Raw genomic sequence first — 16,599 nt, forward strand, 5'->3', positions numbered from 1 at the left:
AGCTGCAGCTAGAGGAATGAAGGGCAGAGTCCAAACAAAGACATAAATCAGACTGACCAAGAATATTTTCAGCGCCTTTAAACTCCAGTGTGATTCTTTTGTGTGTCCTAGGAAAGTCTGCTGGGGTGGCTAACCCTCCCGCAGCCCAAAGTGCTAAAAGAGCAGTTAAATCTAAAGCCAAGAACCCTAAACACTCCCTCCCACTTCCCTAGTCCTTCTCCCCCCACATCCCAGCCCACCCCTCTCCCTAAAGAAGAGACCCCCATGCATATTCTTGGCCTATATAATTATGAATTTTCTACAAATTAGAGACAGATCAGAAAAAAGAGAGTAAAAGGGTGAGGGGAAGGGCCGCAGGAGTGAATAGTGGTACCAGTTCCTCTCCCCCCACCCCCCCCCCCTAAAATTGAACACCTGTACAATGCAGTTCCACTATGATCTCAGTATAATGTCCACATGCACAGGCTTAAAGCTAAAAACCCTTTGTCATCTGAAGAATTAAAAAGTCCAAATGCAGTGAACTCTCCTCCTTTTTTAGATACAGATATTGGTGTCCTCAATTCAACCATTTACATAGGTAGGGATTTCTTTTGTGCTCTGGGACTCAGCAGCTGTGGAAATACTTCCTGTGGCAAAGAAAGAACAAAATTAGAGTCAGTAAATAACAAGTACATTTAGCCAAGGAAAATGCTTGAAGGTATCACCTTGCTGGCCTTTGGGATTCATCTGCTCCAGACTGACACATTCTTCCCAGAAATGTTTTCTTGTCATTCAAAACACTGAAGGTGATGTCCTGTTCTTTTGCTAATGAAGATGATTCACCCATGTTGAACAGAAGAGGGAGAGGCCAGAGCAGAGGGGTGGAGGGAAGGAGGGGTTGAGGTCCTCAGAGGAAATGTGTAACTCATTTGCAATGATAAGGTGCTGGAGATTTCATAAATAACCTTAAGCTTTGCATTTGCTCACACCCAGAAAATAGAAATATGGGGGGTGGGGTTTATGCTGCCAGAGTTTGGAGAGAAAAATTAAATGATGCAAGGACATTAATTCAGATTCCTCCAAGAAAGTATCCCTGAATGTTAGTCAAAAGTATTCTAAAAAACTGGTTTCTTAACAAGCATACAAAAGAGAAACACCCAATTACAGTCCTGCTCTGTTTTCCCAAAAGAAAGAAAACTCATTAAAAAAGAAATTGCTGATTTCCAGAAACAGATGAGGTTGTTGTATAGGAGAGTGAAGAGCCTTTTCACTTTCTATTCTGTTCACACCTAGGTCCAGACCTCTTCATTTTGTCAATGAGCTGGGATTCAGTTTTCTCATTCATCTTTCTGAGAGGATAGAAAAATGCTCTTAGGAAGTTTGGTGGACTGATTCCTTTTGATACATAATTGAGTCTATGTATCCCACACATTTAACTTTTGTGCTCGTTATTGCAACTACAGGTGCAAAACAAGAGTTGTAAAAAGCCAATTTCTGGTTCAATAGTGTCCAGTAACACAGCTGAGAAACGCATAAAATTCTGGCTATTGTAGAAAGCCAGAAATTCTATAGCTGCACCAACTGAAAACCTACCCTGAAAGTTGGCTTTTGACTTCTCTTTATCTAGAGGCTTCAAGGGTTTAAACTTCCAACACCAGCAAAAGCAGTTTCAAAGGAACCTTAAACAGAGCTAGCAGGTTACTGACACTTGCTGCTTCAGTCTGAATGACCCATGAAAACATATTTTTCCCTGCTCCTGGAAGAGCATGAACCATCACCATCACAGTTTTTAGAAAGGGGAAGCTCAAAGCTCAAAGCCCATCTGCCTGTAGAAAGAGAGTTCCTGACTTGAAATTGGGTGTTTCTCCCTTAGCATCTTACATCAATTTTGCCTTGGAGGTTTCTGGGGAAAATAAACAAACAAACAAACAAACAAACAAACAAACAAAAATGTAAAAAAGAATAGTTAAAGTTTAGGACCCACCGCTCCGGGTCTTGGCTTGAAACCTCTTGGTGATCCACAAGCTTTTTGGAAGTCCTCTGTCCAGACTACCTTGGTTGCATTTCCTTTCCTTGGGTTCTGGACTGTGGCCTGGGGTTGCTCTGTATGGGGAATACCACATGGGAAGGTTGGTCCCTCACTCTGTCCTGTGTTCTGGTAAACAGGGATGTCCAGGTCTGCTGATGAATAGCTGCTTAAAAGCTTTTAATAGCTACAAGATCTCCTTAGTGAACTGGTGAGGAGAGATCAGCATTGACTGCAGTGGAGCTTCCAGCTTAGACACAGTTTCATCAAGGCTCTTTCTTCTTTTTTCTCCCAGGTTGTTTCAAAGGCCACAATCTTAGCATATCAAATTCTCTCCTTTAATTGCCCTTTTCCTTGCTCCTCTCTATAGTAGGTATGACTCCAAACCTACTTTAGCAAACACTCCCATACATTTTAGGGAATCCTTGGGTGAGATCTAAGGTTTATTTAAGCTGATGAAATTGTGGAAATAAGGGATCTCAGTTACCACTGTGCTTCACTTCTGTCTAAGTCACAGAATCACAGAATGGTTGGAGTTGGAATAGACCTCTGGAAAACATCTAGACTAACCCCTGTGCTAAAACAAGCTCACCCAAAGCAGGTTGCACAGGATCGTGGCCAGGAGAGTCTCAAGAGGAGACTCCACAACATCTCTGGGCAGCCTTTTCCCTTTAATTTCTCTAAAATAGCTCTATGTCCTTATTTGCAGGGGTCCTGCACTTTACTTCTGGGCTGGGCCTGCAGAACTATCACATCATGATAGTGAAGCTGAGCAATGCCCAAGCAACACTGGCTTTAGCAGAACATGTCTGAAACCTCCCTGCTCCATCCCAACACTTCTACTGTAGTCAGGATAACAGAAAACATATGAGCAAATGCGTGACTGATCCTAGAACGCCCTCTCCAAGTCTGTTCACTTTAGGTCCTGCTTCTGGAAATACTCAGCCACAGAGGTCTTGGGAGAAATCTGCCTGAGGGCAAACCCAGATGTCCAATGCGAGATCCCAGGTTTTGCTCAATTTATCTGTGAACCAGCCAGACTAGCATTGCTGCTGGCAACAAGGTCTGGCACAGGACAAAGACCCCAGCAGTCAAAACATCAATAGACATTTAGCTTTTAGATATGACTTACCAAATCACCTGCTCACCTCTGTGTTCCAGGTGAGGGTGGCTGAAGTCCTTCTGGATGTGGGGCTTAGCCCCGCAACTATATCAGCCCCAGCAAAATAAATTACATTGCCAGCAGGATTTTTTGAGAAGGGGAGGGGATCTACGTAGAGCAACTAGGAGAGAGAAAAAGTCTAAAGTTGTTCCCCTCCCTTTCATCACATGGCAGTGAAGGAGAGGGAAGAGTTAGCAAGGTTTCCTGTAGCAAAACTAATGTTGCAGCAGAAGAGGATGGGAGGAGGATTGTGCAGGAATACGGGAAGGGGGGAGGCTGAGAAAAAGGTTAGCCAATTATAAGTCAGAGTCTGACCAGCTGCAGGATGCTGCAAGTTATTTACCTATGGGGTGGACTTCCAACTTCTCATCTACTAGTTGCTCATGGCTCATCAGCTCACTTTGAGGGACATTAGGTATGCTTTCCCTCTGACTGACTGGACTGACCATCTCTTGATCTTTTTCATTCTGCATCTGTGCATATATATTAAGGCCAGGAATCTTCCTAAAACATTAACAGAAACCATCATTGTGTGGTATCTGGTAGATGATGTAGCATCAGCTTTTACAAACCAAGAAACAACTCACTCCGAAAAAGAAAACCCAGCAAAACAAACCCCAAACGCCTCAGTGAAAGGCAGCGATGGTGAGAAGGAAATGGTTCAGGGATGGTCATACCTTTTGAACTTGTAGATTACAAACACGGCTAGTCCCACAAAAACGACAGAGAGGAGCATCAGCATAGCTGAACCACTGTGACTGGGAGTGAGGTCCACTAGAGGAGCTGCAAGAGAGGAGAAGGTTAGAGCCACCCCAGCCTGAAGTGAAAGCTGCTCCCTCCAGAAATACAGTTCATTCTCCCCTCTTATTGCACTTGTAGCAGGTCTCATCTGTTCACATGTTTCCAGACCTTCTCTCCCTTCCTAATCCACCTGGGAAGAAACACAGGTTCAGATCACTTGTAGTGCTAAACATACCCCTTGATATGAAGTCCCACAGCTTTCTCCTTAGAGGCCTTCTCTGTCCTATGAGAGGATGCCCGAAACATACTCTCTCATACTGCAATTACCTGAGGTAGTTGCAAATGAGGTCACTTGGGTACCAAACATGGCATTTTCTGGCTGATCCTCGAGCTACCCGCGGGCTAACTTGTCAAGCTGGCTCTCTATTTTGTGTAGAGCTAGTCTGGGTAGCTCCCAATGCACAGTGAATAAGGAGTGACTGGCTCCTCAGTTTTACTAAAGAACAGTGCCCACCTAATGTATTGTTTTCTGCTCAGTCCTGCTGCTTCCTGACCAGAAGGGCAGTACCCTTCACACACACTGCCTCAGTGTCCCTGGCAAGCTCTTGTCATGTCTCTGACATTTTTGTTTTCTTCCTTTATCCCCTTCCTACTCATCTGAACACATTTTACTCTCTTTTCCCTGGTGCCCTGACCTCTCTCGCACAAGTCTTCCATGCAAGACAGTGCACAGATTCAAGAGAAAAAAGAAAAAAAAAGAAACAAACAAAAAACCGAAAACACCAAAACCAATCCTAATCAGACAAAGAGTTTCTCTGTACTTCTTCTCAGAGTTTTGCTCACCATTGGGTCATAGCCCTTTGAAAAGTAAGGTCATCCAAACTATGCAGAAGTGTGGATTTCCCAGAAATACAAAATGAATTGTACTAAACAGAGTTTCCAACACTCATACACACACACACACAGAGACAGAACACACACACAGAGAGAGAGAAAGGCACCAAGTATCCAAGAAGTTTCATACCTAGGTGCAATAGTGTCAGTTGTTCATACAGACACTAATACAGTATCCTGCAGACATGTAGCTGTAGCTGTGCCATTACAAAGAGCTAACATACAGAAGGTACTGTCCTCACTGACTGTCCTGCATTGCACACAGAACATGGCATAGGTAGTGCCTTCCTCTGCAAGGCAGTGAAAGTTGACTTGAACCACTAGCAAACACAGCTTTACCTCTTTCACCTCTTCACGTGCACTGAACAGACCCATCCTAAACCAGAGGAAAAATGCATACAAGGAAACACACACATACAAGCAAATACTTACTAATGCACACATATCACATGTGCATATTTTTTCAGTTTCACACCCAGATTGATAAAACCAAAATTTACAAAGAGAAGTGAAAAACCTTCTCCTTTCCACACCTAGCAGGCTATCCTCAGAAAGGTGAGGCATGGGGATGAAATAATCCACTATTATTACACATCCTTACACATCTCCAGTCTGTCCCCTCTCCATCTGTAATTTTGTGGGTCTCTGCAGTTCTGTGGGATGACAAAGTGGCTTTCCAACCAATTCAGATTCAGCATCACTCAAGTTTCTTGCTATAATGCTGCACTGAGAGCCCAGTAGTAAACAGCTATTTAACTGTTTTGTGAGGAATATTGGCATATTTTACTCTGCCTTGGAGCTGAGGTTGTTGTCTGTTGGGCTGGAGACATTGCTTTGTTTTTTATCTCATAGAAGAAGGAATGAACATGACAAATGAATTGCAATCTGTTGTCTATAATTGCCATAAATGGATCCTTCTTCCAGTGTGGGCTGAACAAAGAAGACAGAGGTATGAAATGTGCTGAGGCCAATGCCTGTCATTCTTCTGTGCTCCAGGGAATGTACATGCTCACATACAACACATGCTCACAAAGACTCATTTCTACACGTTCTGGTGTTGAATATCTACATCAAGCTAGTTTAGATACCTGAACTTTTGTTCCCTGCAGCTTCTCTGCTGCAGAAATTGCTGCTGTGCATGGCCAGCCACACACAGGGAGGAAATGTGCACTGAGGCACGGTAACATTAATGCAGAAGTACATATACATACATGAATACTTTGAAAAACACATGCTCAGCTTTGTTTTCAGCCAACTACAGCCCATAGCTGTCAGAATCCAGCACAAAGTCATAGTAAAAAGGCTGGGAAAGAAGGGATACCACAGACCAGAGCAGAACCTCTGCACCCTATGCATACCCCTGGATCGTGTTTTATAGGGACTGCTTCTGGGGCTGTCTTGTGTTCCAGGTTTCCCTGCTTTATTTTATTTAATTTTTTTTAAAAGCTTGGATTTTTAAAGGACAATTCTTCTTATTCCCTGACAACCAAAACAATAACTTTCAGCAGAGAAGTAAATCTCACATGGCTTTTTATCCAATTTTAAAGTATTCCCAAGTTTTGATGTCAGGAAATTGGGCCTTTTACTTAGACAGAGAACAGTCATGACCTCTGCAGCTTGTTAAGGAGTCATATTCCCTCAAAGACCTCACAGTGGCTGCTGTCTGGGTGTTTTAATACCTAGTTTGCCCATCTAAGCTCATTTTGAATTCTTACTGAATCCTATTTGTTCAAGAGACAAAATCCTGTAGCATTCTTATAGGACTCTGTGAGGTCAGTCACAGCAATCACCAGTGGCTTAGAAGGGAAGCACAACAAAGCCTACCTTGCAGAACAAATGAGTGTTTGAATATATTATGATCAAACAGTACTCATTCCTGGTGTGTGTGTAAATACAAATAAAAATGTGCATTTTTGGTGAGCACAAAGAGTGTGTCTGAGCCAAACACCCTCTGCTTCAGCCTGAGCTAGCAAGAAACAGAATACCACATACCTGGAGGCCATACTGTTTTTTAGCATGGCAGTAAGTCACAGTGATAGACCCTGCCTTTTGGTTCATTCAGAGTGGCAGACAAGGTTTAGTAGCCTAGAAAAGTGCTGCAGTACCTCCACTAATTACATGGCTTCAGAACTGGAACTACCCAGATTTTAGCCAGCTCTGAACATGGAGCAGCTGGGGACCCTGTGTACTCCCTCATGCAGAGATGTCCAGAACTGCTCTCTAAGAAGCTGCAGGAGGCTTCTACAAACAGCAGAAAACTTGGATCCAAATTCGCCTCCTATAAAGGCAGAGCTGGATAAGTGATTTTAAGAGTCCTCTGTTTCCTGTAGATGAAATCAGGAATGTCCCTTCAGTAGCAAGGGGTAAAGATGAGCCTTTCCAGGAATATCTAATATGATTCTTTCTTGCTATAATTTTTTGAAGAAGACCTACAGGATATTCATACAGAGTAGTCATACATAAACGTTCATTCAGGATTTGACCTTGACTTTAATAAATATTGATCAAAATAGAAAACAGCCATGTGCATTGGCAGAGTAAATGTCCAGAGACAAATTAAAAAAATTATGAGCAATTGCAGGTAACTCCATTTTTGAAGCTCACATTAAGATGCTTTCAGATACATTTCTTTTAAGAGATGGACACTGAGCACCTTCTGAAAGTATGTATTGTATCTCTGGTCATTGCTGAAAATTCAGGCCAAGGATTACTTCTCTGATAACAAGTCTCTTTTTCCTTACTTTATAGACAAGGCTGCATGTGGACTGACACCAGGTTGGGTAGACACATGAAGATTTTTGGAGAGTAGTTTGTTAGTATAAATGAACTAAAGCTTTTAGTTTGCAAGTTAGCAAAAGAAGGTGACACCAACTAATTAGAATTATCAGCAGCTCCTGGGGAAAATGAATTCCTAACAATCCCAAGCACAGATCAATTTGTCTCATCTCTTGTAATAGTTAAATAGGGCCTGTGCTGTGAAACGAGGTTTTAGCATGCAGAATAGACAAAGACATATGTAATTAAAGGTTAGGATTTTGGAGATGACTTATTTTGAGAGAGGATTAGTTAAAGTCCAAATGGTCTAATCTTTTTTTGTTCATATATATATTGATTCTAGTCTTTTAGACTGATGAACAACATCTGAACTGTGTTTAGTAGCTTTGAATATTTGTTGACTCTAGAATATCTGTACATACCCAAGGCTAGCTGGTAACCTTTGCCCTGTGTGACTCAGGCTGAAAATGCCATGGTGCTGCTTACCTGTTGAATATTTCAGAGATAGCCACAAAGTAAACACTTCTACTGCTTCTTATACCACATTTCTGCCAAAACCAGTAAATTCTTTCACAGGGTTAGCTTTAAATGCAAAAGTCACTATATCTTTTTGGTGTGATATAAAAAGGTGAGGTAAAAGAGGAATTTTAATGTTTGCCGACACACTGTGTTGTTACTGTGGTATAAAAATAAGAAATGTTTAAAATTCAGCTAATAGCACACTCTTACCATCAATCTATTGCTTGCTGTGCTACAGAGTGACAGAAAATGTATACACAAAAAAGGGATACTAACCCGCTGTTAAATGGGCAGCATGGACAAGGACTCGAACTCCTGGCTTCAACTCAAAATGTACCAGATTTTGGTTCAGTTTCTGGATCAGTGATTCGGAAATCTGGGGGAAAGAAAAGAGAAAAAAAGAAATGCATTTGTTTCCTGACCACTGATTTAGATTGCCAATAAGTGGGTAGGAAATGGAGCTGCGTGCAAATTGAAGATTTTGCAGAGGTACCAGACTTCTGAGCACAATTTCCTATCACCTTACAGAGAAGGAATTTGTGAAAGCTGACACCTCTGCCAGTACTATGTACAGAGTGGTTTGTGTACAGTTAGCAATGACTGGTATCAACAAGTAGCCCTGTCACACCTCTGTAGGAGTGGCCCAGCAGCAAACAAGCCCCAAAGGAACATTACACCCACATGTGTAAATGTCCGCAGGACCAGCCAGCAGCAGCACGTCAGTGAACTCATGTATTATTCAAGCAAAAATAAACATTTCAATTCTTAATGTTCATTTTCTCATAATAAATAACTTCTTGCTCATTGACTGGCCAGTTCCATGATCTTAGAGTATGTACATAACACGTGATATAACTGAACAAAAATTAATCTGTTAGGTCCTTACCACAGCTTGCAGTTAATTTTCAAGTTCTAAAAGCAAATTTCATTTCATCCAGCTTTAAGTTTCAAGCCAGCTGCTCCCTAATCGGTAAATATGTACCAGATCCAGCTTGAATCTAAAAGTGTTTACTGACTACAGAATGTGGTTGAAACAAAATGCATGGTCCATCTCTTCTTATGGGTTACACACAGAGAGAACTCTCTTTCATGGGAGAGACATTTCACAGAGCCTTCAGATCACCAGATTATGCTGCCATAACTTTGATGACATCAATAGAACTCTAGCAGAAATGAAGCAGGTTACTCCCCCTCAAAGTACACAACAGAAAAGATGAGCATTTGCTGAGGTAAGACCCTATAAATCTGTATTTGTACAGTGAAGAAGCCAAACTTTGGCCCCATCTGTTGGTAAACATTCATTTTTTTAAGTCATTTTTTCACAATATGCCCAGAGTCACTTTCTCCACATCACACTTAATTACATCCAGGAAGTTCCAGGCATATTGCCATTAAAAGCAAAACATCTAGGTAGATTAAACAAAGAATGCAAGCCTATAGACACGGTGTTATTGTTTGTTGTGTGTCTTTTGCCTGATGTCTCATGCATTTCACATTTTCCTACAGCAGTGATCAATTTTCCAATTGAACATAGTCGTTGTTCTGCATGTTGGTTTAATAGGGAGAGGTGGTTGGAAAAATGTAAACACACACTCCCCTATAACCCTTAATATGCATTTACTGAGAATGTGTTTTTATTGCCAGACCAAGAACAAGAAGAACCGTATTCTAGTGCTCACCACTTAATTTAATTTGTTTCAAATAAATCCTTATTCTTTCTTGGAGATTAATGAAAAATTGTCAGAAAAAAAAATCCAATAATTTTTACACCATCTTTTTCATGTTCTTCATTTTTGTCTGGGTGAGTTATTTCAGTAAATGCTACCCAGATATGATTAGATGTTCCTTGGCTATCATTCATTACAGTACAAGATTTATCTGCTTCTTTTATTTTTTTAACATTCTTAATGGTTCTTTCAATACTCTTGGATCGTACATTTAATTTCTGACTGCTGATCACTTGAATAGGTGCCTTTGGTTCAATATCAATTTGGCAATAACTCTTACAGGCATTTTATTTATATTTTTAAATATATTTCTTTAAAGTTACAATCTATTTCATGGGTGCCAGAATGAGCAGTAAATATATTTTTTCCAATAGCAAGAAAAAATACCACCTGCATTCAAAGAGCCATCTGTTGAGCTCAGAGTAGCAGGGAGAGTGACACAAAGATGTGCAGTTCATGGAGAAAGCCTGGGAAGCAAATTATATCTCTCTTGAAGGATTTGAGCATATTAATAACCAAGATTGACATAAAAAGTTTTTCATCTCTAAAACCAGAGCAACAGTTCTAGATTAATAAGCTGTAAGCCAGGTACATTAATGGCTCAAGAAAATAACAGGAAAAATATAATTCTGGCTATATCCATTCCCAAACACAACTTAACAGCTCTCCTCCATAACCCTGCAGAAATTATTTTCCTTTGTGCTTTGACATCCTGCTGCTGCTGGGGCAGCTGAGTCTCTGGAAAAAAAAAAAAAAAAAAAGAAAAAGAAAATGGAAGACAGTAAACTGAAAAAAAGAGCCAACCACTTTGTGTCATTCCTCTTCAGCACACTGTGACAGCTGCACAAAATGGCAGGAAAACAGCAGAGGTAAAAAACATACATGATGCCTTCTATACAAACAGAGGCTTAATGTGATGTATGACTGAGTCTGCAGCTAGCAAAGTAATACTGAGAATGATTTTGTCAAGGATTTGGGCACGAAATGGAAGAACAGAAGGATCTGGAGAAAGCCAGCATGAGCAGGTACAAGAGACTTTGTTGGGCACTAGTGAGTTGAAGGAACAGTGAGATTTGCCCTGGCCTGCCCATGGTGCAGAGTGAAGAGGGCAAAATAGCAGGAAAATGACAGCTGAAAGGTGCTGTGGGCTGCCTCCCAGCAGGTAAGTTGTGTGTGAGAGAGAAAACTCAACAAGTATTCCTCTCTGCAAAGGAATAATAGGAAGGGGAAAGGCAGTAAGAGTTAAGTAGTAAGAAAAAGGAAGAAAGACAGAAAGAAACAGTCACAACTGAAGTTTATTATTGCTGTATTGCATTGTTACTTGATTATGAATGAGGACTTGGTTGTATGACAACCTGTACAAATGCATCTCAGACTAAAATTATTTTTGCCTGAAACCATCAGTGTCCCAGCAGAGGATTGAAATAGCCATAATTGTTCCAGGACTACACACAAAGTGTCAAAACTGGCAGCAACTGTTCATGCTGCTCAGAGTATAAGGCATATTTCCTTGGCTCAATTAATTACATGCACTCCCAGTGGCTTTTTGTGTACAGCCTTTTTTTTTTTGCCTTGGTCTTTATGGAATCTGAACAAGTGAAAAAAATGAATAACAGACTAAGACCTTCAAAAGTGCCAGTAAGAATTAGACATCTGCCTTCCTCAGGCAGCTCTGGAGATGCCTAACACACACTTCTGAGGGAAGAACAGATGCATTCAGACATGTTTTTAAAATGTTTGCTTGCTTGGTTCAATGTTTTCGTTTTCCCTTATGTGGAAAATAAGATTCTCTTCAAAACAGAGATTCAGACAGTGAAAATGCATTTCTGTACTTCTAAAAATTATCTGAAATAGAAATCATACACAATGGCTTACAAAAGTCAGTATTTGAGGTCAGTGAGCAGCTTACACACACCTAAAGTGCCAAATTCACAGCAGGTCCAAAGTTGGACCTGACAATGTTTGTGGCCCTCACATGGTCCCAAGAGGACCTGTGCACCACAAGGTCAGCCAGGACATTTGCTTTGAGCTTGGAGAAGAGGTTCTTCTGCCTTTCTTACTCTGTCAAGTCTATTTCTACCTCAATTATCAGACTTTAATCTAGAAGTGCTTCTGACTCATATAATTTGTTTACATTACTAATAAAGTATCTTTGAAGTAAATTTCCATACAAAGGCTGACCTCAGTTGCTGAGGTAATATAAAGGTTTCAATGGGGAACATTTTGACTTTTGTGCCTCCCTTTATTTCTGCACTTGAAGCAGTACCATGGATGCATTTTGGTTTAAAAAGCAGAAAAGGAAACATCAAAGTACCTTGGCCTGTTTAAAAAATAGGAATGCAATTCCAATTGAACAGTCAGACCTTCAGCTGGGGAACAGGTTGGCCTCAGGCCTCTCTCTGTTTCTCTCTCCCTCCTGGAGATGCAACTAACTCAGCTGAACACAAAACTTCTTAGAATAGCAACCTCCTAATTTATAGTCTTCAAGAGTCTCTCTAGTGAAAATAATTAGCTTTCAGAATTAGTTTTGGTCCTTAACTGAGCCTCATTGACTTTATCTGCTTCATTTGCAGAATTAAGCATGATGTGCAAAAATAATTCAGTAATAGAAACCATTCTTCATGTATCATTTTTCATCAAAGGACACATAATGAATAATAATAACAGACAATTTGTGAAAGGAAAAAAAAGAGATTCCAATTTAAAAATGGAACAAAACAAAAATTAATTTGGCTTCTCTTAGCATTTTGTCAGAATTAGGACTGTAAAAGAACCATGTGCACCAAGAAGCAGAATTATCACTGAGAAGGGCATTTTCTCATACCCTTATTGACTTTTCAAACCTCTGGTGTAAATTAGTTTAGACTAATTGAATGTGATTCAACTGTGCCAGTATGCACTAGCTAAGAATCTAGATAATTTTATAGGCACCGTGTAAAGATCTCAACTAATGAGTGCTACACTTCTATTCAATTCATTGAAAAAATCAATAAACAACTAAGGAAAGAATTATGCGCATTGATTTGATAGGGAGCAACTTGAACCAGCATTACAAAAGTGAACCAGGAGTCAGGGCCAGAGTGGATCACTTTAAACTGTGCCACTCGCCCTGTATAACCTTGGTTACATCACATGAGGCCTCTAAAGCTTGCTTCTCTTAACACGGAAAAGAGCATAATCACCGATTTACTGGGTCCACCAGGAATTTCTTCAGATCTTTCAATGAAAGTCGCTAAATTCAAGCTGCTGTAAGTATCCAGAGATACACTGAGAGCACAAGGCAGAGGACATTCCTGTGGTTACTCTGGGACAAGAACAGACCAGCAGATACGAACCCAGAGAGAACTTGGACGTAAAAACCACGATCCACTTTTGATGAACAAAGGTGACCAGAAAGAGACTTGAGAATCAAGGGCTGCTCTGTACACTGAGCAAAAGATGACAAGGTGAGAGGGCTGACAGTTACATGGCAGGAGTTAACTCAAGGATATTAACACAAGAAATATAAACAGCCTCTTCTACAGCACACAACCAGCTGATCAAGAAAAGCTGGCTATGGAAAAAAGCCCCCAGTACAAGGTCTTTGGGTTCATATTATCCCACTCTCTCCCCACCTGCCTTTAGTTTTTAATACTGGCCCAACCTCCCCTAAGTACCCAGTGGAAGACTTGATCTGCATTCTAAGGTACAGATGTTAAAAAATCTCTCCTAGTAAACACTATATGATTTACCCTGTATATCAAGCTTTTCCTGGAATTTAATTTTCAGGACTGATTGGTGCAATTTTCTGTAAGATTTGAAAGTGTTCACTGGCATGATCTTGTTGCTAAAAATATTTTGGTGATGGGCATATCTGAAATACATCAGAGAAAAGTACTGAAAGTAAATATACTGAAAGACTGAAGCTTAGGAGGGTGGAGGAAAGAAAAACCCAAATGACAAAAAAAAGAGAGAAGCTCCATCAGCTAAAAAGAAGCAGATGTATAAGTAAATCTGCTTTAAGGAAAGAATCCTAAGAGGTATATGCACACAGGTTTCCTGAATACCACTCTCCATAGTTTTAAATTCGCCAGAGGTATCTCATCTCTGCAGTTCATCACTGTCCATTTGATAGTCAGTCATCCATGTCATTTCCCATCTCTTTGGCTGGATACAGATACTGGCCACAGCTGCAACACGTTGAACACAGTTGGGTACTAACCAGCTGATGTTGCTATTTGCCAAAGTCTCCATAGCACTTGCTACATTGCTGACAGCTCTTCTCAGGGAAAAGATAATTGGCCTCAGATTCCATTAACTAGTTCCTCCTACCCGTATTCTGCATTCTGCTTTTACAGTTATTTTGAATAGGCCAGGTAAAATCATGCACATGGAGAACTAAAGGAAAATTCAGGATAACACTGAAACTTGTACTTGATATGAAAACATCACTTCAGAATTCTCATGTATCTTCCACTTATATCTCATTTGACTAACAGAAGATGCATTTACTGTGTTTGACAAAAAGCCTCTACTAGCAAGCAACGTGGAGAGAAGATAATTTGTGAAATGCATAAACAAAAACATAACCCTTCAAAATCCTCATATTGAGTAAAACTGTACACTGAAATAAACTGAGTAATCGTAACTACCCTCTACTGGACTGTAAGGAGAATATTTTCTTAGCGAGCATTCATTTTGAATTGGATTAGTGCTAAAAATTACTCAAAAATTTCTTGAAATGTTACTAATTAAAATTTGCCCTTCAATGAAAGGGAAGAATTTGGTGCTTTTGAAGTGGTAGATCTGAATTCTGTAATACTTACATTCACCAAGCCTATCCATGAAGGTGGTGTAACAACTCTATGCCAGCCTATGTATATGACAATAATTGGTACCGTGTATGCACAGAAAAATAATTTTGAGAGTGGTACATCAAGTCAAGGAGAAAATGATATCTACCATTTACCCACAGTCTCAACAAGTGCATGAGACACAAATGCATCACCCTAATGGAAAACTGCATGGAAATGTATGTTCATCAAGTGTGATGCACTTCCACAGTCCCACTACAACTGTACCAAAAAATTCATGGGTTACTCTGTTTAGATTCATAAAATATGGCACAGAGGAGTATTATTGACTCTGACAAATGGGAAATTAAGACCTGGAGATTTTCAAAGGATAGCAGACATCTAACTGCCCTTGAAGTCAATGGGAATTATGTACCTAGAGACCACAGAGTGGCTGGACAGAGACACCTAAAGTTATGCTTACAAAGCCAAATGAATATGAACCAAAAAAAAACCCCAGATGAGCTTAATCAGTCTTAAGAGGAAAGAGGAAAAAAGTAAGCTCTTCATGGTCATTAGATATGTATTAGATTTTCCGGTAAATGTGAAAGTCCACGAAACCACACATACCCTTCATAGTTACCCTTGGCAGAACAGCGGTCTAGCTCAGGTGATGAAATACAACTCGGTTGAGCAAGTTTCCCAAAATCCTCACAGGTTCACAGGTTCCCTGTGACAGACATGGTTTGCAGCAACTTCAGGAGTTTCACTCCATCATCTGTCCTTAGCCTTGGTTGTTTTAGCTAACAAAAGTTAGCATGGACCACCCACATGATTTACATGGTTTCTCCCTTTCAAGCCCAGGTTGGATGAGCAGAGCATTAGGACCACAGAGTGTCCCCGGCCTCTGTTCTCATACCTGGTATGTTAATACAGTGGATTCAGGGCAGTATCACCATGTCTATGTTGTATGACAGCAGCTATACATGCTGACTTTAGGTTGCTCTAACAAAAAGGGAAGAGAAGGAGGGGGCTATAGCACACTTCATTCTGCTGGTAAATCTGTGCCTACAGTGTCCATGGTGGGTTTTGCACCCTTCTGTTGTATTTCAGTCACTTTCATCAACTTTTGATATCGAGAATGAGTTAGGTTTTCCCTCCCTTGGGTACTGAAACAAAGCCTTTACAGAATAGAAACATTTAATTCTGTAACTCTTTTCCAGCTGGTCCATTCTGACTGCAAGTCTTCCAGGGAAAGAAACTATTTGTCACTGCCTCTCTGGATAGGTTCATTACGTCTTAGGTTTGGAGACCTGCTGCCATATGTGATATAACACCCTGAAAAAAAAAGAACTTAAATGATTAAGTGCTTCCTTAGGGACCCTTATTCCACTGCACTGTTTGTGCAAACTATTTCCATTTTGTCCCTGCATACTTTAGTTTCTCTTCTAAATTATAAAAAATAATTCAGGACTATAACTCCTTTGGGTGTGCACCTGCAAACACACAAACTTGTATACGTGCCTTTGAATAGCTTGCTCCTTGCTCATGAACACAGATTTCTATTCCTATGAGAAAATAATGCTATGCCTTATAAGTACCTCAGAAGCAACTTAAGCTGTAGTCATCAAAAATATCTGCTCCCAGTACTCATCCCAGTGACTTCAGGCACAGGCAGAGGCTGTTGAATGAGCTTTGAAACACTTTGGGAAATGGATAATGAAGGATCACACGCAAAATGGATGACAAAACAGAAACAGTATCAGAATATAACAGAATATATCAGAATATAACAAGCATATCAGAATATGCTTCAGAGTGAAGGGCAGAGACAACTTTTGTGGCCCTAGGGCAGCTGTCTCACTGAGAACGATGTCATCTTTTTCTAGAATAACTAGGAAGAGAATGTACTACCCACAGACTAGTAAGAAAAACATTCTGACTATCCTGAAAGGATCAGGGAAGATATTTCTTCACAGGAAACACCTTTGCATTTGCAAATAG

At 40.4% G+C, this 16,599-nt stretch overlaps 1 protein-coding gene across 9 annotated transcripts in view; it reads right to left on the reverse strand.

Annotated features, from left to right (window-relative positions):
- Nucleotides 1–253: 253 nt before the first annotated feature.
- Nucleotides 254–16,599, reverse strand: part of SORCS1 (sortilin related VPS10 domain containing receptor 1) — a 270,529-nt gene continuing 254,183 nt past the window's right edge. For 8 of the 9 annotated variants that reach the window (XM_027648089.1, XM_027648094.1, XM_027648098.1 and 5 more), the window contains 5 exons: nucleotides 8,373–8,472; nucleotides 3,845–3,950; nucleotides 3,511–3,671; nucleotides 1,964–2,082; nucleotides 254–626 (listed from right to left, as the gene is read on the reverse strand). In XM_027648089.1, coding sequence (XP_027503890.1) covers nucleotides 570–626; nucleotides 1,964–2,082; nucleotides 3,511–3,671; nucleotides 3,845–3,950; nucleotides 8,373–8,472 — 543 coding nt within the window. In that variant the 3' untranslated portion in view covers nucleotides 254–569. The remainder of the gene's footprint in view (nucleotides 627–1,963; nucleotides 2,083–3,510; nucleotides 3,672–3,844; nucleotides 3,951–8,372; nucleotides 8,473–16,599) is intronic. The other variant, XM_027648093.1, reaches the window with a different exon arrangement.

The sequence above is a fragment of the Corapipo altera genome, unplaced genomic scaffold (assembly GCF_003945725.1).
Source record: "Corapipo altera isolate COAL_440 unplaced genomic scaffold, ASM394572v1 56, whole genome shotgun sequence".
Classification (NCBI taxonomy): Eukaryota; Metazoa; Chordata; class Aves; order Passeriformes; family Pipridae; genus Corapipo; species Corapipo altera.